At 33.8% G+C, this 21,842-nt stretch overlaps 1 protein-coding gene across 7 annotated transcripts in view; it reads left to right on the top strand.

Annotated features, from left to right (window-relative positions):
• LOC148614042 (putative N-acetylated-alpha-linked acidic dipeptidase) overlaps nt 1-21,842 on the top strand; it is a 67,325-nt gene that overhangs the window by 21,775 nt on the left and 23,708 nt on the right. For 4 of the 7 annotated variants that reach the window (XM_088587830.1, XM_088587831.1, XM_088587832.1 and 1 more), the window contains one exon: nt 21,133-21,339. In XM_088587830.1, the coding sequence (XP_088443956.1) occupies nt 21,133-21,339 (207 nt within the window). Of the gene's footprint in view, nt 1-6,213; nt 6,569-6,770; nt 6,790-19,046; nt 19,192-21,132; nt 21,340-21,842 lie in introns of those variants that run through there. The other 3 variants (XM_088587835.1, XM_088587836.1, XM_088587833.1) reach the window with 3 other exon arrangements.

Raw genomic sequence — 21,842 nt, 5'->3', positions numbered from 1 at the left:
GTATGGAATGTACATGTGTATTTTATCCATATACAAGTAAGTCATAATTGATTATCAATATGGTTCTTTTTAGTGCAATGTCAAGATATACATTTAAAATGCAGATCTTAAAGTTAGATACAGGATTTTCATGGCACATGAAGGACACAGTCAGTTAGGTTAGAAATTCTATGTCCATGAAAGTGAATTGAAAATATGATGGATATCAAGGCACCCAAAAGTAGACCTTTCCTAAGAGCTGATTTTTAGGAACATTCATACATGTACAATGTATTAGGTAAGCAAAGGTATATATAAGTTTGTTCATATACTTCCAATGTACACAATGATTTTAAAATTTTCAGAACTGGTGATAGATCTACTGTAAACATTGCTAGTGTAGAACAGTTGTCATATGTCTTAGCAGTTTACATTTGTATGTCTGTGAACAGGAAATTTATACTGAAAACATCAAAAATACATCTGCATGTACTCTGTGGTTACTGGCATATGCAGTACAGTATTAATTAAAGATTTCATACATGATATTATGATATTTGTAATTTAATAATACATGTATCAAATTTGTTATTTACTTTACAGTGTGACATTAATTGCTCATAAATAAATCAACATACAGGGATGGATTCAGATATTTTGAAATGGGGGTTCCAGACACCATTATAAATCATCAGGTAACTAGAAACCATACATGGGAGAAGCTCTAAAGCAATATCATTAGTAAACTTTCCAGTTACTGTATTTAGAAGTTTTGTCTAGTACATGAAATGGCTTTAATTTATTGTTTTAAACTCACCACTTCAAACCACTTTAATGATCTTCCTGGTTATGAGGGTATGTTGTTATAACAATGACCACCTGTCAGTCAGGTGAAAAGTAACCTATTCTACTCTTACTTATGTTACCTGTTATTAACAGTTAATGAAACAAAGATGTACTCATGAAGTATTCTGTACTACATTTTTGTAAAGTTTGTTATGTTTTATTTAAGATAAATTTGAATTATTTTAGAGAAAGAAATGTTTATTTTTTCTTAATTAAGACAGATGATAGAGATGTTTTAAGAATAACATTTCAGAACACTAAAATATAATATATATTTATCATATTAAATTTTTATAATGTAGGACAGAAATTATAATGCTACAGGAATACTGTTTGCAAAATTTCAGTCAAGCAGTACTGACTAGGTGGCTTAAAAACCAGTAAAAACCTGGGACAATGATAACCACTCAGCCTCTATTTTTGCCTGATTTTGCACACAATTATATGACTTTTTATTATTGTACATATAAGAATATTTCTTATCAAGAGAAGGTGTCTGTACTTCCATATGATGTGGCTAAAATACATATATATTTTCATGCATTTACATATTGTAACATTTTTCAATTATCAACGGCAGTTATCATCTTTTCCTTGATTTCTTTTCAGTGGTAATCCCTTTTAAAGTTTCAATAGATGTAGCGAGAAGAAAGCAAAAGCAAAATGCACTATTCTTGTGCTGGATCACTATTTAAGCATGAAACACAGTTCATGATTCTCAAGTGCTGGTACATGTCAACATCTCTTAATAAAAACTACAAATATGAAGTCTGATTTCGTAGCACTTACTTGTTGGCAAAACATAAGAGTTTCTTGTATTATAATATAATACATATCGGTGAAACAATCATGCAGAAAAAAATGAAAGAAATGCACATACATTATTGAAGACAGACAGGTATAAAACACTCTGCTTGAGCGCAGTAATGATTCATCATAAAAAGTGGTACTCATGGGGTTCACTAGTAACCTTTTTGTTTTGGAAAGTAGAAAAGATGGATTTATATTAATAGTGCATTTGTTATAAAGACACAATATTTCCTGTATTCACTACATCTCTTTATCCTTGACTTTCCATCTTGATAGGAATCTTGAATTGCTAAAATATATGAGGTACAACCAAAGATTTTTTAGTTTAAAGATTTTTAAACTGCACAGTAGTTTTGATAACATGAGTTTGTATCCTTGTTTGAATTGAACAAATCCTAGAGAAAGGTAATTATTTATTGTAATAAAAATTGTATTGTTTTGACATTTTCAACTCCTGGCCTACTCTAGACAACAATGATAAGGACAAGCTTTAGTAAATTCTGTTTGAAAACTAACAATATTGAAATATTTGTTCATTTAATCTATTACAAATCACTGTCAAAGAGAGCACAAACAAGGAGAAGTTTTTTGCTCATTTCTCCCTTTAGATTAGGCCCTTGGTCAACCTAGCTCTCGTAGTCCACAGGATTCATTTCTACTTCATGCATCTCCAACGCGAAATTTCAAAGTGGGGATTTTTTCTTACTTTGAAAATCCTTATGATATTGATAGTCAGTGAATCACAGTGGAGAAAATATTTTTGAAAAAATGCTGGTTTAGGTGTAAAGTGTCAAGAAATTTGAGGACATAAACGTACACAGCCAGAAATACCAAAAACAATAAAGGAAAAGAAGATCCATAAATGCATTAATAAACAAGCAGTATTGATGTGCATTTCATTAAAACAGATGGTTCTCTTTAAAATGGATTATAACTCAAGGTTATAAAACAATGTTTAGTATAAAGAAAAAATCAAAGTACTGAGGCACTGAGTCAAGGAAGGCCTCATAAATATTCATATAACCAAATTGCAAGCTGAAAAAAAACAGAAACAATTTCTTTTGAAAAATAAGTTTAAGTCTGTTTACATGTCTGTTTGATTCTGAGCATCCACCAGGATTTAGAACTGCTTGGGAATGCTCTCTATTGTAAAACATCAACGAAAAGTTAGTAGTATTGGTATTTTAGTCTATAAAAATAAGACATGAGGTTAAAATAAACCCTAATTTACTTTTATTTCATATTAAGAATAAGTTCCATACCACATACTTAGTCTTGGTTTTCCATTGGGGTGCTACGCTTTTGAGATAAAATTTATATATATTGTACATGAAATTAGCACTTTACAAGAGTTATTGTTCTTGAATTGCTATGATTTGGTTGATTTTAGTGCAGAACTGAATACAGAAAAGACTAATGTTACCTAAAAATGTAACATATGAAGACCGAGAAAATATTGTTTCTTTTCATAGAAAATAAAACAATATATTTAAAAGCAGTTTTTGGCAAGACATGGGTTGTGTCCTTATTGTATGACTTCTGATGTACCGTGATTCTCAACCCTGCATGCGAAGAATTGGGGTTGATTTTACATACGATGGGGACAAAACTTTTTGTATTTTTAAACTGGTCTGGAGGCTGGCATGTCAGTTAATTGCAAGTAGTCTTTAATTTGTACGTTTGTGTAATTTATATTCAGTTTCTTTATTTCCTTTGTAACAAGGGACTCAAACCTTTTTGAGCTGAATTTTAGGTGTGTTTAATTGTGTAATATTTTTTCCACGGTGGCCAGATTTTAAAGAATTAGAGTTGTGATCACATTTTTTTTGTGCCTGTACCAAGTCAGGAATTTCTGGCCTCTGGAAGCCTTGTTTTGTTTTCACCTTTTACTATGGTTAATTTTTATGTAACTTAAGTACAAAAATGTATATAGGAGCAATTCTTTCGTTGTACATGTATATAATGTCGTTTTGGGCAGCTGCAGCCTGTCCGTGAGACATATATGAGAGTTACCTCGTCGTTCATTGAAGACCAGTGGGTGGCCTAGGGCTGACATTATCATCCTGGTGGGGTTGTTGGTCTTTTTTACATATACACCATACCTATGCTCGTTATATTTTTTCAGTGTTTTTTTCTACACCACCTTAATCACCTGTACCATAGGCAGTGTCTGAACTGAATTTTATATGAACTGGTACATAAGGAGGTAGACCTGGTATAAGGGACATAACTCTTCTAATCAGTGATACATGTATGTTTGTATCATATACAATTTCACGACAGCCTTTCAAGCTTCTCTTTGAAACAGAATGAAATCAGACCAAGTTACTTTGATGCTTACATGAGATGGATATAAAATGGTGAATACAAACGTTCCAATGATTTTAAAGAGTTGTGTCCCTTGCCCCAGGTCTACTACCTTAATTGTCTTATTTGTTTAGAAACATGAAATGGCAACAAATGAAGAAAGAAGTTCATACTGCTAGCATTATTACAGAGATCAAACAACATGTAGTTGGAGTCTATCAATAATCCACTTGTTTGCTATCGGGATGATTAGATCATGTGATTTTACTCCCTTCAGTCAAAAACAAGTTATTGGAAGAATCTATATCCCTTTTCTTGACGTCGCCGGTTTGTGTCACGACTGCCTTTGATCTGACCGTTTTGATAATGATTTTGAATACATACTTACAGTTCAATGACTACTTCACTTTGACCTTTTGTTATTGAAAACGGATGCTTTGACGATGAGCGTGAACATTCAGAACGGAAGGAACATGTTTTGTTTGTAAATACCTCTGTCACCTACCGCGGATGTTTATTGTTTATTTCGTGTCCAACCAACACGAGGTGATTGAATCATGAGACCTACCCAATTTTTTATTTATACAAATGTACGTGTCGTAAGGAAGATAGTCTATGGGTGGGAGGGTCCACCGTGCACCCATAACCCACTCAATATTTTCATGATAATTTTTAGGTACATTTTTAACTTCCCAGATAGGAATCAATTTGTCGCCAAAGAATGTTTTCGGATTCTTTAACAGTATATGCCTTTTTTTTAGTCCACTGAATTTTAAAGTCAAGATTCCATTGTTCGAGCGTCTAAATCATCTTTGGACGTCAAATAAAACTTGCATTAGTTTCTCTATATTAGAGGCGGAGCTTCACTTTCTGGATATTGTGTAAGCCTTAGCAACCCATCCTATCTCTCTCTCTCTCTCTCTCTCTCTCTCTCTCTCTCTCAGATTTTACAGTGAAGATGTTATACTTCATTTGTTTTAAACTTCACTGATTAAAACAACTATTTGTCAAGAAATTTTAAAGAACTTTTTACTACATTATTTAAGAACATATTCCATTAGACGAGAGAGTTAATAGTAACAAAGGGAGACTATACATGTGTACTTTACGATTTGTAAAGTCATTTAAAATCAATCAATGCCATTTTACGTGCCTTAATATCGAACAAATATGTGAATCAAAGTATATGGTCCACTTAAAATGTTTTTTACACAAAGCCAAGAGTATAAATTTATTGTATGTCTTGTCATTGTTAAGCAACGTCTCAATTCTCTTATCTTTCTAGATCTATTTTGAAATGAGGTCATGACCATAAAAACAACTCAATGTAAATATCTATTTTCAAATTTTTTTTTTGTCAGCTTTAAATTTACTGCTGTCCATGTACGTACATCTGTCGAATAAATTTTTCTCTTATAAAATTAAACTTACGGAACTTCTGAAATTTGGTATAGAGATTCGGCATGACGTGTTGTGCTATGTGTGGAACTTTCGTCTCGACCTTATATCAGCTATACATCGGCGCTTACTGAATGTGATCTTTCAAAATTTATGAATGTAGTGAATAAGTATATAGTGTCTCATGAACATATGTCTAGTCGATTTTCTGTATATTGATGTCACCAAAAATGTTATCGTGGATTTCATTTCTACTGTTGTGGCTGTTCTTCCCTTTTTCTTTTCTCCCCCTTTTTTGTTTATCCTAAGACCCTTCACGCATTTTGAACAAAACAAGCATTTTATTGAAAAAAAAGGTTTATTGCCTTGAAATTTATGTTTTCTAGCGTAACATCTTAATGTTTATATTTAAAAGAATAACTGTAGGTTTTATTGAAGGTTAAAAATAGATGTTTCCCCAATGTCATTGAGTTTATACATATTAGGTGAAACTGCAACCAGTATTATGATGGCGATTTATCAATGACGTGTTATTGCGTTGTAGGGAAGATATAGTAGGGTGACCTTTGATACGAAATATTAGTAGCATTTGAAGGCTACAATGGTGATGTCTCAAGGCTTTACTTGTAGAGTTGAACTTTTCAACATGTAAATGAAAACTCGAAAATCCTATTTAAATAAAGAGACGGAGCGTTTCCAACATCCTATATAGTTACATGCACTACAACGTGAATAGCTCAAAGTCGTTCTGTTGGGGGTGAAATTATAGAAATGTGAGTAATTATTGTTTGAAATGTTCACGCAAACGCACAGCGTTTATTATAGGATGTCTCGTGTATTCCCGTTGACCGAGACTGATTGATTCGTAAAAAGACACGAACATTTTATGAACTGATGAAAATAAATGAGACCCTTCCAGCGCATGGGATAATACAGCGTAGATAAAACTTTTACTTTCATCACTACTAACAAAAACTAAAAATGAAAAATCGTTGTGGAAGAAACATTTATACTAACCCTTTCAATGATGCTATTGATTGGCGTCGTGAGATGACCTTTTCGTACGTCTACATTTTAACGGAAAAGTGTTGGATATTTCTTGATAAACTCTAGATTGATTTTAGAACCATAATTACTATGTGCAATACATTTTGATCTGGTTGCAAGGAGTTTTGGCGGTGGGCATGTTTTTGTCTTCTACTTAACGAAGTCACTGATACTGGGTGGGGTAAGTTGTAATGAAACCTCTCAGCACAGCATAAATTTCTTAATTAGAGATAACTGTTTTATATCACCGGCCTTTTCTGTTAATTAAGATGTTGGCCTTGTGCGTACAATATAATGGTCATAAAATTAAGCCCGAAACATGATTCGAACTTCCGATCAACTCGCATTCAAATTATTTCTGTTATTCTTGGCAATAGCCAGTTTTAACCTGCTACTTTAAAGGTAAGCACATTTGTGTTTAATTCATCTAACCGTTTATACTCTTCTTTATAAGGAAGTATTTAAAATTAAATTTCATGACATGATAATGTCAATTTAGCTTATTTTTAGCGTTGACAGTTTGTTTCTGTGTGACTTTACTTTTCAGTTCCTGTGTGAATGGTCTTCATTTTAAATTTTTGTCTTTCAAGTGTTCCAGGCATTTTTTGTCTGCGGATTTTTTTCTCCATTGCACTTGTGTGCACTTTTTTTATTTCTAATTTCTTTTTTTTGTACGTGTTTAAACGTCAGATTTCGCTGTTAGGTATTAGCAGACTGGACAAACATATAAATTAATAATTATAAAACACTAAAATATTTTAACCTCGTTAAGTGGTATGATAGTAACTAAAACGGAAGAAAAAATGATCTTGTTTGTAAATAAATCGAGACCAATTGACAGCCAATGACCCTTTTATATAGCTCAAAACAAATGTAGGGCTTGGACCTTGTATAGGTAAACGTAAATAGTGTTAGTGTATGTTTACTGCTGTTTTGTTGTTTTGTATTGCTATGTTTGGTGTTTTGTGTCGACTTTACTTCTTTATACTATTTAAAAAAAAATGTGTATGTTGCATTAATGCTGCATTAATTTGATATATTGCGTCACTGTCTTGTAAAAAGACAACTGCACTGGCACTTTCTTAAACGGATAGTTCACTGTATAAGTAAACAACAATTTTATTTATATGACCGTGGGATAAAATGAAATGTCAACAAAAAAATGACCTCAGCAAATGGTCATCTGGAATGAGCACATTGACAAAAGGAAAAAGGTGTCAGTCGTATTTTGGTATTGGACAACCATAATGAAAAATACAGAACCAGATAAATTGAAAAATGGAGTAATAATTACAAATCAAAATTTCCGGGACAAAATATTCAATCCCAGCCTCAATGAACATCCTATGGTTTTTGTTAATGATCTATCTATCTAAAAGAGTAGATGGAGGCGATATTGAGATTCAAAGCGGGATGACCTATACATTGTCTGTTTGTAGAGCTTAGGTAAATTACTTAAGTGTTAGTGTTCGTAAGAATCAGGCTAAATGGGAAAATTCAGAAACATGCATCTCAAAAGCCCACCGGTCTGTCAATGAAATATCACTCAGGGCTACCTTCTCTATTTGAAAAGACCAATATTTAATTTCTGCATCACTGGCTTTGTCAAAAAAAATTTCAATAGAATGTTAGAAAAATGAGGTTTTTGGCCGAGATATCTGCCCTTGAAATGTTCATTTTTAGTGCAGTTCAGTGAAATTGTAACTTAATGGGCCAGCTTGATATGGAAAATCTTGTCTGTTTTCCTTGATTGTGATGGTGAAAATAGTCAAATTAAACTATCAAAATGGTGGTTTTTTTATACCATGTTTCTCCCACTGCCTGATTCTTACAGATATTGACACTTAAGTTTCGTGCGAGTTACTTTCTGCATGCCGTTATTCATGCTTCTAACGGCGTTTGACGTTCGAAACACATTCGAGACGCTGCAGACCACCGCTCAGAAATTGAAAGCATTTTCAATATTCTTAAGTCTGAGGATTTCGAAAGGTCGGTCTATGGAAATTGATGGACAACAGATTGAGTCTTTTATTTCTCATACTGCGAACGCTTTTCTATGAATTTTTAAAAGGAAAACAAAAACGAATTTAAATTCTATTTATTGTTAGAAATCAAGGACAAAGAGTCATATTTCAGGAAGGAAATGGATGTTCAAACAATTAATAGGGTCGGAACTACTTATCTAATCCGTTAAGGAAACAGTTGTAGGTCACAGTTAATTTTGGGATACAAGTTGTTTTTTAATGTGATATTAATTTATGTTATAAAATAGACTGCTATGCATATTGAAAGCATTTTCATGTTATCCAAGCAATGATTTATGGCATCCCACTTGTAAAGCGGGACGTACAAAGTGATCATGCTGTCTGACCGTTCGTCCGTACGTTCATTCATCTTTCCCCAGTTCTCATCCGCTACTCTTTAAAACTGCTGAGCAGAATTTGATGAAACTTCACAAATTCTTTATCACATGATGTCATCTTACTTTTCTCCACCTGAACGATGTTTGGGGCTTTCCAGAGGCAAAACATTGGTCATTGATCGACCAGGGAATCTTCTAATCTGGAAATCCTTTATAACTGCTGAACAAAATTAATCTCATGATGCCATTATGTACCTCTTATTTTGTTTTTTCTTTATCTTAATGACTTTTGTGGTTAACGGATCGTGAAAGATGAACTTACTCATCGATGAAGGGGTAATAATCTTTTAAGCAGCAACTGCTCTATAAACGCTGAACGGAAGTTGACGACAGCCTCATGCATTCTTTAGTAACGGTAATAGCGTACACCTTGTATTTTTTTCATTTGAATGACTTTTTAGGTTTCCTGTATGGTTTCTAGAGAGGGGTACAGAGGTATCAACAAGTGAGCTTTTTCTAGAGAGGGGTACAGAGGTATCAACAAGTGAGCTTTTTCTAGAGAGGGGTACAGGGGTATCAACAAGTGAGCTTTTTCTAGAGAGGGGTACAGGGGTATCAACAAGTGAGCTTTTTCTAGCGAGGGGTGGGGGTATCAACAAGTGAGCTTTGCTCTCAGTTTTCTATTTATAGTTGTATTTTAGTTCTTGATTCACGATAGTTTTAAGAGGACATATTTGTACTACTTATTTAAGAACTGATTATTTTTAATTTACTCATTAAAGTATGATTCTACAGTTCCATTAAAAGGCATGACGGTAATATTTTTGTCAATTTGTAATATGTAACCTCAGTGCCGGTGGCGTGCAATTGAAAAATAATCTGCTTGGCTTCATGGGCAGATAAAATACTTACACTGTAATTCCTAGAATAAAACATTTGGTGAAGAATATCCTCTTCATTATCATCCTTATGGTATGAAACTAAATTTTTTTTAGCCACTTGAAAGTGTTTTAGATGAGGGCGATTACATGCAAGTTCAATGTGTTTCTGAAAATAATAATCTATAACGTGTAGACACCTAACTTCAGGGATAGAGTTGATCTTTCCTTGATTCAATGACCATGGCCAGATGAAATGCTCAGGTTTGTTAACTGGACTAATAAGTAAGAGATCGACTTTTAATCAGACAGATTCAAATACCTATAGATGGAATGATAGAAAGCTTTATTCTCAATTGTCCAATACAACATAAGAAAGTCCATCAGGTAATGGTAGTTTAATCAAATGCAGTTCAAAGTAACCATTTTACTCGCTGTAAAGTACATCAGAATTATCACGTTATTCCAATTAAAACCTATTTGCATCATGATCAATTAATTCAGCACGTCAGGACTTGCAGGAAACATTAATTACTAGTTTGATCTAACCCATGATTGATATAGACGACAGAGGTCGTTAGATTACTCCAGGTTACTCCTGTGAGAAATAAGATTAAAAGAAATCATGGCAGTAAACGGGAGCACCTGTCTTTAGTGCAGTCATATTAACGTTATTAATTTATATTAACCAGAGGCTATGATAAGACTTTTTTAAACATACTGGTAATTGAGGAGGCCACGGTGAAATGAAGCTATTTTATATTTTAAGGAAATGTTCATAAGGAGTTACTGTAAATTGTTGTTATTTATTATTCAATTTTAAGGAGGTAGACTTAGGGTAAGGGGCATAACTCATGAAATCAGTGATATGTTTGTATTATATTCAATTTTACCAAAGCCTCTCAAGCTTTCGTTTGAAGCAGAATAAAATGAATCCAAGTTAATTAGATGCTTACATAAGGTTGATGTAAAATGCTGAGTACAAACGTTCCAATGATTTTTTCAAGAGTTGTGTCCCATACCTTAGGTCTACCTCCTTAAAATCACACAACAGTTTCTTTATTTCTGTTGTAACAATTGACTCAGACCTTTTTTAACTGATTTTTAGGTGCGTTTAATTATGTAATATTTATTCCACAATGACCAGATTTTATAGGGGGAGGGTTGTGAAGCATTTTAATCCCGCCCGTCCCAAGTCATGTATTTCTGGCCTTCGTGTGTCTTATTTCGTTTTTACCTTTAGTTTATTTTTTTGTTTCTTGAGTATATAAGGGCAATTCTTTCGCTGTACATGTACATGTGTTTAATTATGATTTGGGGCCGGCTGCAGCTGCCCTGTGGTATGAGAGTTACCTCGTCTTTCATTGAAGACCACTGAGTGGCCTTGGGTTGTTGATATTTTCATCTCGGTGAGGTTATTGTCTCTTTGACATATACACCATACCTATTATCGTTTTATTTGGTGGCGACAGATTTTTGTTGTTTGTTGTTTTATATTGGTAAGTACAGCACTAACTTTACATAAAACCGATATACGGATGAGACTTGGCAATATTTGGCAGTGCTTTCAATCACCAATAAGCGATATACTTTTTTTAAGAGAAAAGGGCTAGGCGTATGTTCGCTGGTGGTTCATTTGTCTATTGCTTACTTAAAGCACAAATGTGTTAACACTTTCGGTAATCTCCAAAAGTATTACTATTTTGTATTTAGGTTATACGCTGGTGAATTTGTTACGTTTCATAATATCCGTTCTTTTATTCTATCGGTCTTAAAATCAACGCAAATACAATGTCATCAGTATCCGATCCATCCATTGATTTTTTTTTGCTGAATTATGGCCTTTTTGTAATGCTCAATTTTTGATGTATGAAGAGTGAAATATCCATTCTTTTATTCAGCTGTTAGGGGACAATGATATGTAATACGTAGAATAATTGTTGTTCTAGTATTAGACTGGCCGTTTTCCTGTTTTTACGAGAGAATGTATTTAGGAGGAGGAAAGGAACTGGATATTTTGATATCTAGCATGTTATATGTAATGTAGTTTTGTGATGACTGTTACAATGTATCGGTTTCAATATTTCACGAAGGAAATCATCATGTATAATGACACGGAATTGGATGACTCTCCTTTGAAAAACACGACAGGATCATTTTTTGTTTCTTGTAATTGCACGATTCATAACGACACAAAATACACATTGAACACGTGAACAACATGTAATTCGAAGTAGATGGGAATGTAACCCGGTTCGTTGATCCGGCTTTATCAGATAGCAGTAGTGTTTTGTGTCAGTTTCTTAGAATCGGACAGTTGAATCATGGGTATGGAATAACTCACTTATTTGACTGTTATTTTAATATTTGTACCATCAGAATCAAGGAAGGATGACATGATTTTCAGTACTGAGTTATAATTTTAATGAAATGCAAATGAACTTTTTTGGGGGCAGATAACTGTCAAAACCAATTTTGAAAAATTTTCAAATATCAAATGGATGGATTTTTAAAATGCAAATTTCATATTTTTTTCTCATTTTTCGATTCTTTAAAAGAATCATTCGGGAATAATTATCAATTGTGTAAATTAAAAAAAGTGATTACCCCAAAATGACAATGACAAATTCTGTGTCAAAAAATTAAAAGAATAATTTTTTAACAAAGAAGTTAACCGTTTTGACAGGTTGTATTGTACATTTTGACAATTCTATTTATATCAGTTAATTGAAAATTAATACTAATTAAGCAAACGACATTAAGTAGAACCCATAAAGATATTTCCGCTTCAAAAATACATTGTACATTTATTTTTAAATCTTATCGTTGATGTCATGGACGACCTACTCATTCTGATTGTTAACCCGGAAGTACGCACCGTATTTGGACCCCCAGTCTTAATTTTGAATGGTATCATGATAATAGGGTCAAAATGTCACACTACCATGCATCTACTTACAACGCATGTGCAACAAATGTGGCATTGCAGCCGAAATTACGAACTAATGGGGTGAATGAAATTTATAGATTTTCCAAAGTATGGTAAAATTGCCGCTGTGCGGTGCTTGCCGATAAACCTCATAACTGAATCTCTAGACTGGACAGTCGTGGCTGTATCAATTTAATACCATGTTTTCTTTATGATTATGAACCAAACCATGTAAAACCTTTGATTGACTTACCTTTAGATATATCAGTCTTGAAAATCTGATTAAGTGGATAGGTTTTTAATTTTTTTTATCTGCTTTGACATTTAATCAAGAGCTTTTAATGGTCTTATATTTTTTAAAAAGGGAAATAAGTTTGGTTATACGCAACTTAAGAGGAAGAAAAGCGGAACCATATTGACATTATGCCTCCTTTTTTTGAAGAGGTTAAGTAGTGTATTTTTTACCATTTTCCTGTTTTTGAATGGGAAGAATCTATATAGTTCACTTTAAGTTGTAATTACTTTACTTCAAATTCTTAACACTTTTGTCAAGGTGAAGCTAGGTTTGGGTATTTTTTGTCAGAAAAACAGACTTTTATTATTTATTTTAGAGCAATCGCCTCGAGTTTGTGGGGTTTTGCCGGCTTTAGGCGCGAATGTGTAATTTCAATGACTGCTTTTCCTACTCGACTAACACAAATTAATGCATAATGGTCGAACAGCGGCGACTAATTGTGGCTTTGTTTAATCGAATGTTACCCTTGAGGTGACATGTCTTCCTGTGACATTTTGCATGCGGATGTGCACAAGGGGATCGTTATGAAGCGTACTTCTTTCATAGACCGTTATGGTCTATGTTTAGCAAACCTAGTCAGTACATCTGAATGGTGCACCAGTTTCCCGTAAAATGTACAGTGTTCCGGTAGATAACTAATGTTTACGGGATATTGTCGCATGTTCCTCCCGCAAAACCTTAACCTCTTTCTGATTTATCACGTATTACTCCGCCATGGCATGCAGCTTAAATTTCACAAGACAAACACTACTCATTATGTGTCCGTTGTACTAATTTGCATTAAGAAGCAGGATCGAATATATCGCTTTCGCAGAAGATTATTGCACATACACTAGAGGGTCTGATATTACCTGCGTCGCCAAAGACGGAAGCAGGTCTAGGAATTGGGTCACTCCGTCCGTCCATAAATTTCAGCTTATCATCGAAACTACTCTGATACTACTCTACAGAAGTTCCCGAAACTTGGTATGTAGCAAGAACACCATATGTAGTTGTTTATTGATCAGGAAATTTTGATTCTCGATTTTTTATTACAGTTATGCCCCTCTGAACATAGGAATTTACCATAAATCATCATGTATCAGCTTATCATCACAACTCCTCTGTAACTTCCCCACAGAATTTCATTAAACTTATTATGTAGCAAGAACATCATGTGTAGTTATGCATATAATCAGGAAGTTTTGATTATCTAATTTTTATTTGAGTTATGCCCCCTTGAACTTAGCTTGTCATTACCTCCTCTCGTAAAATACTTAACTGAATTTCATAAAACTTGGTATGTAGCATGAACACCATATGTTGCTGTGCATATGCATATTATCAGGAAATTTTGATGCTCTAATTTTTATGGAAATTACGTTCCGTAGTTCAGTATATCCGCCCTTAACACTTCTTTCATGGCATTTTCCTTAGCAACTTAAAATCACAGCTGCAGTGCAACAAAGGTCCAGACATCGATTGGTCTAGCTTGTATATTTATTTAAATGATCAGTGTTAAACTCCACTTTTATCCATTTTTCAACAGGTGATAAATGTTTATGCAAACATAAAATATGTGCCCCCTCTTTTTATATTTTCGAATGTTTTGGAATCAGTATCTTAAAAAGGTTGAAGAATTTATTATATTATGACGAATGGAATACTTGCAGTTGAGGAAGGCATCCCATTCTACACATTACACTAGCTCTTACTGGAATTTTTGTTTTATTCATTTATCTAGTAAAAATATATCGGTTAAGACATAATTGTGTCTTTCATCAGAACAGGGGATCGAAGGCTGTTCAGACATTATGTGGGCAGTGAAAATGCAAACGGCGGATAAAAAACACAATTACAGTTTATCTTGATCGCTCTTTTGTTGACCTCCATATCATATTGAGATTGTTTATTTGAGTGATTAAATGTACAAAACTTTCCAAACGTTATTGCTAGGTGCTTTCGCATTTAGAGCATGTTTAGTATACACTTCCGGGAGTAAAGTTTAAACCCTACATCCCGGAAGTATATGTCAGGCATACTCATCGTTATTACAGTCCTTTCTGCATACAGATCTAAATTTTTGAGAATACCGTACATTCATCTCCCGTTTAAATCAACCAATTCAGGAACGACAACTCTTGCAAAGTGACAATATCATGTACAATCTATGTAATTTGTATCTTAAAAGTGCAACTACCGAATAAAAAATTAAGACTGGTGAAATGGTCAGTAACTATTCCTGAATTAGGAATAAAACTTAATTTTGTTGGTTTTTGACATGTACATAAATCACTCTCTGGCTAATATTTATAAAGACTGCTACTTAAATAGGTTTCCATGCACATCTTAACGTACATATTTAAAATGATGTTTCAAATTTAGCTCAGAAACCAATGTTTCATGTTTCATTGATTCATTGCGTTTGGTAGGATAAAAACCGGGATTCTTTAGAAATTAACCGGAAACGGAAGAAGGGGACTGTCATATTATGACGATGCGCGTCTTCTGAAAGAAATGTAATAATTTGATAAGAAATGTCTGAATTAACTCTTATTAATCATGTAAGAATTAGTTCTTAAAGTATTACTGACTTATAAGCTATCATGTTCTTTTTCATATCATTCTCAAATCCACCTACAAATTCCTCATTTTTATGTATTGCTTTGTCTACGAAATGGATTAAGGCTTACTGCGTTTTTAGCGATATCCATAAGTCAAAGTGCCTGTGATAAAAATGAAAACAAAGAAATTAAAAGTTGGGTACCATAATAACACAGAAATTACGAAGTAAATAAACCAACCGGACTGTTAAGATAAAAACGTCGTTTGGTTAGATAACAAGCCAACCGGGATGTGTAAATAACAGGGTCGTTTGGTTAAATAACAAGCCACCTGGGCTATGCAGATAACAGGGTCGTTTTTTAAATATACCAACAGGGCTGTGTATATAACAAGGTCGTTTGGTTGAATAACAAGCCAGCGGGGCTGTGTAGATAACAGGGTCATTGGATAAATAACAAACCAACAGGATCGTGGGTTAAATAAATGTATAACAAAAAAGTTGAAATAGTTTTTATAGCGCATTATAAATAAGACTTCTTTTGACTTTTACATTAAATGTTGACTTAAAGGCTTCAACTGACCTTTTGTATTTACTTACACTCAAATAAAGTATAAAGCTTGTGGATTACATTGTATAAATCATGATTTACATACTATGTATTAATTTCCGTAATGGAATTTTGTTGTAACATCATTTAAGTTGTCGCCTAGGATTAGTATTCTCTTAAGAATTTGACACTGACAAATATGTCAATTTAAGCGACCATTGGGATGGGTGGGGGTATATATTCTGCATTTAACTCAAACACCGTAAGTGTGGCTGCGAAACTCTTGATACCGTTAGAAAGCTAAGACCATACCTAAACATGTTAAAATACTTCGTTCGGTAGAATGTAGAAGAAAAAGCACAAACATTTGTGTCAACGAGGTTTAAAAAGTGGCCAAAAATAAAAAAAAAAAATGTTTCTGTTTATTCTTTTTTTGTAACAGTTTGAATTGTAAATGGAAGGTATAAGGACACTCAAATATCATATTTGGAGTTTTTGAGAGAGTGGGGTGCATGAAGTTATCACTGCCCTTGTACTATTTCTCTTGTTGATAAATATCATGTGACGAATTTAAAGAATTTCTTCATATCCATAGTAAGTGCAAAAAAGTAAGAGTAAAAACTTTTCTGTTTTTAACTTTTTATTTTCTTTACATTCTTATACAAATTTAAAACGTCCAGTTTTATGTCAGTGTGTACATCCAGGGGCGCATTCAGGTGGTGGCGTGGCGGACGTGCGCCCCTCCCCCTAAAATCTGCAAAGCATGGGTTGTAAGGGGTAGATTTAGACGGTTTTAGGTTGATACTTTAATATCTCGCTAATTTTACCACTAAAGATATCTACATTGCACCCACTCTAGAAGAATATTTAAAAAATTTAACCTAAAATTTTTTTTGCAATCCTGGATCCGCCCCTGACATCATGATCTTTTTTTCCTCCCAATTTGTACTTAGGTTTATACTTTAAGTTGTATTACGAGAAGAGATATAGTTTTAAACGTGTAAACATTGACCCAGGATGATTTGTTAGTTCCTTAAATATTCATGAGAAGGTCCCTGTCATATGTAATTAATTATTCTGCTGCCAGTAATATGAAGCTGTGTTTAATCCCTCCACAACCCAAAGTTGGGACTTAATTGAATATGCTGGGCGTCCGTCCATAAGTCCGATCTATCACCTACATGTACATTTCCCGTCGGATTCTAGCAATTTTAGACAACAGCTTTAGGTACTGTCCGTCAGTCTCTCATTCTATGTCCTTCAGTTGACAGCTCTAACAAGTCTCTCATGTCCTGAAATTTGTTCCCCCCCTTAAATCGTGTTTGTTATCTTTCTACGGACGGTGATAGTTTTGGAAAAAGGGGGTATTGTGTTTTTACGTCACTTGTCAATTCATTACAATGAATAGAATACTAGTTAGTACCTAAATCAAACATTATATATATACTTGTATTTATGGAGATGGTGATGAATTCTGTCATGTATCTAATAGTTTTATAGCCCTATCCGTCTGCACCACACATGCCCTTGGATACAAATAGAATAATTGTGTAATTGTCGGATGTTGTTACATAATTTACGTCAATTTAGCCGCATGCTTGCATTTTCATTGATGTGCTGAACATGCATTTAATTTAAAATGCACATTTCATTTCCTGCTTCGAGCAGTATAATAAGACTTGAATAAATATGAATATTTTTTCAATGATACAATACAAATTTACTTCATCAGTATAACCAGTATGTGAAAGATGATCGTAATTAAAATTAATGGAGGTTATAATTTAGAATTATGTTAAAGACATCTGATGAGTCACCTGGCTTTTGAAGAACTTTTATCGTTTTTTACAAGAAATGGAAACACTACAAAGTTTTGCTTTCTATATACTCATTCAAAATAAGAGTATATTTGATCTGATTGGACTTATTTTTTCACTCCGAATCTTTAAACAACTGCACAGCCGAAAACAGTTGCTTGTTTTTGACCTAAGGTTTTAAATATACATTTTTGAAAGAATCAGGCAAATTTGGAAAAATCAGAAACATGCCTATCAAAAACCCACTAATATGATAATATTTCACTCAATGATGCTTTCTCTATTTGAAAAGGCCATAGTTTGATCTCTGCATCATTGGATTTGCTTGTAAATTGAATGTTAAAAAAATGAAATTTTTGACAGACTCATCTGTCCTTGAAATGTTCATATTCAGTGCATTTCAATGAAATTATACATTTGTAACTCAATTTACCAATATGATTTGGAAAAACGTCTCCAATTTCCTTTATTTCGATGGTGCAAATAGTTGAATGGTTGTTTTTCATACCATGTTTCCCCCTCTACCTGATTATTACAAAGACTGACACTTAAATGAGAGCCTATTCTATGAGGGACATATTTCTTTTCGTTGTATGTTAGCACATATTTTTATGGCAGGTTACGACCAAGCGCGTAGCTGCCGTTAGGCAAAAAAACTTTTGCCTGCACTTAATTTTGCCAATTTTTTTTTTTGAGATAAAATACATCCAGGAGAGGCATAAATGGTGCCCTAAAACGCTCGCTGTCTCCGCGGAGCTTCGGGGGGGGGGGGGGGCTTCGCACCCTTGGACCTACTGGGGGTCTTAAGCGGCCCCCAGACTCCCTGCCGTAATTTTGCCTACACCTCAATTTGGCCTCAGCTACGCGCCTGACGACCCGGATTATGAAAGATATAGGAATAAGCTCGATCGTTTTATATTGTTTATAAAATATTAAACGCATATTTACGGAAACTGTGTACATCGTATAATACATGCAATGTAAAGGATTAATGTGATGTTAGACGTCATTAGGTTTTCCAACTCACCGAAGATTTAAGTCGAAACATTTAATAATTATTTACCTTTATCCATTTAAAATATTTCAAAATTTCGTCCAATAGATTGTAGATCACTGTTATAATAGGTATATTATCTAATCATTTAAAAACTTACACCAGGGTTCAAATTATAAACACTTCCTTATGATTTCATGCAATATGCGTATGGAATTTTGACCACGCCCCTTGAATAACAAGAATTCCATAAGTCCCGCTACACTATCATTAAATGCTCCATTGACTCGCATTAATGCATTTCAATTATACGAAGATAACTAAAAGATATTAAAACAAGGTTGAATGAACACATGATTCAAGCGTACAAGGTGTAATATTATTGTATATTTAGATACATGTAGAATATAGTTTGCCAAAATGCCGTCTCGAGGAAAGTAAGTCATTTTGTTCATTCTGACATAATTTGTGTTACAATTATTATTTTACTTATTACTGTTGTCATAATGGATTATGAAACTTTTTAATGATGTATCAATGTTAGAAGGATATAGCAGTAACTGTATTTTATAATCGGTAGGTAATGATGTTGTATAACTTGTTCAAATCGTTTCCTTGTCATCGTTACTTTCCGATGTGTTTCTCATGGCTATATTAAGATAATTTGTTTTAATTTCTGATCATATATAATTTATAATAGTTGATGCATTTAGAACATTTTCTAACCTTTGACCTAAGGTCATTGAAAATTGGTTCGTTTTGGCAATCACGTTAAACAATAGGTTTTTATAAATAGGACATATCTCGTAGAAATGCGTTCACATTGTGAGCGTCGAGTTATATAATGAATTCTTAGCTTTATAATTAACCAGCTCGCCTGAATATAGCTGAAATATTGCTGCTCGGGCGTTTAAACCCCAACAAACAAACAAACAATATAATTAAACAGCAAAGAATAGGGCACATAACTTGTCAAAGAATTCCTTTGAATTTGAATGACAATTTTTTTACGATATTATCAGAAGCAGTTCGTGGAAATCGTCTTGATTTATCTGTGTCAAATCATCCTTTTGATTTTATTTTATATGCATTATTATTGAACTTCGATGAAACCGGCATATTTGTTTTATCTCAGGAATTTACAAATTTTGCCAGTGTAAAGACACTTAAATGTGTTTTAATTGATTCTTTTGAAACCTCTTAGATACTCTATAAATGAAATACAAGGTTAAAAAGCATTAATTAAACATTCAACAATGGTGTAAAGTTTCGTGGGTGTTAGAGCTTTTGACAGAGTATTGATAGTTGTTATGTTTTCCTTAAAGGTAGCATTTTCTCATTGAAGTTAACCTATCACAAATAGTGTGATAGAGAAAGTGAATGTGGACTTAAAAAATGTTTTTTAATGTTTGAATCGATAGACAAGTCATTCTATTTATGCTTTTTCTTGTGAGCATCTTTTTGAAGACGTACAATGTTTAAAAACAATAGCTGTGTTATTTTTTGCCAAAAATCGTTTCTGAGGTAATCACATCTTAAATGTCCACATGTAGTTCATCACGTTCTTCTGTTGTTTTTTTTTCTCAAATGAGCACACGTACTTAGTCAATCGTATATGTAATGGAATTAAACAACTTTTAAGTTACGTTCCAGAGCTTAAATTTATCTTCATTTAGATAGAAGAATGTCCGTCCTTCATGCAGTACTGATTATCTGCTGAATGCTGTGTGCTCTGCATTTTGGCAGTCATCTCCTGAATCTTCGTGTGCTTCAGGAGTTTGGCATTCCTTGAGATTTATACTTTATCATGCATTCACCGACCTTTTCTTCATTGTCCCCGATATGCTTGTTCGAACTATTTCGAAAGATACGATTTTAGGTTTGACCCAGTATTTGTAATGAATTGTAGGTCAGACCAAAAAATTAGTATACGGGATTCCAACCGGTAACTTGGATGTCATACAAGAATATCAGATACATTTATTACTCAGAGTGAAGACTTTAAAATCTTTGGAATGCTTTCAAAAATAAAATATATACTCAAAATAATTATTATATAGAAGCCAACCAAGTGCCAGTTTCAAAGATTATTTTGGTGTTCCGGAAGTCATTTAAAGCATTACCTCGGAATTGGGACTGGATCACCTTCCCTCCGAATATTTCAAGTGGAATGTCCCTAGTGTATCCCGGTCGATTTGAGTGGTTCTTTATATCCAGATGACAGATATGGTCCAAGCTACAACCAAATATGTCATTTAAAATGTATGGTATCCTATGGTATCAATAATTATGGGTCTGTGGCCATTTACTCGTTCACTGTCCTTTCATGTTCCTTCGATATATTTCCAGATTAAACAATCTTGTGTTTTCTTTTCTAGGTTTTCTAATCTGTCTATGTCTGACTCGCCAAGTATGGTAATAAAGAAATCTCGCTGTAACCGTGGTTACCTGATCGCATTAGTAGTGGCATGTCTGGCGTTTCTGGTGATAGGATTCGTCGCTGGATACTTTGTGTCACACAATTCAAAACCACAGGATGAAAACAAGCTACCGCACACAGAAAAGGAAACTGGAGGACCTAACAGGTAAAGAAACAATACTGTACAAGTCAAATTGAATCCCTTCCACAGACCTGTCAACAGGTCTAATGCCTCACCTTCCTCTACTGACTTGTCTAAATAATCATTGGCGGTCACCTGGGAGCTTATATAACTTGTACCGTATTTTGTTTGTTCGTTAGTTCGTCACAACCTTTATGTTCTTTAGGTTAAAGAGTAATCAAGGAACCAAGGTTATAGTGGTAATCAAAAGCATGTAATACAGGGACGAAGACCAGACATGGAAAACAGACATACACAACAAAGAACATAAAGAAACTAAAATAATACATACAAAGTAACATAAGCAAATGAGCAACTCGGACTCCAACTAAAAACTGGGAGCATGAACCAGGTGCACCGGTAGGGTAAGCGTCCTCTGCTTTACTAGAAACACCCGCCGAGTTGCTCAAACATGTTTTATTTGCATGATAAAAAAAATTGGGCCCGAATTTTTCCAAGTTGTGTGGTCTTCTCCCAAAATGTTATTT

This window comes from Perna viridis, chromosome 6, assembly GCF_037379345.1.
Source record: "Perna viridis isolate PV_CMFRI_1.1 ecotype Kerala chromosome 6, ASM3737934v1, whole genome shotgun sequence".
NCBI lineage: Eukaryota > Metazoa > Mollusca > Bivalvia > Mytilida > Mytilidae > Perna > Perna viridis.
The sequence above is the reverse complement of the archived record's forward strand: the minus strand, read 5'-3'. Positions and strand labels throughout refer to the sequence as shown.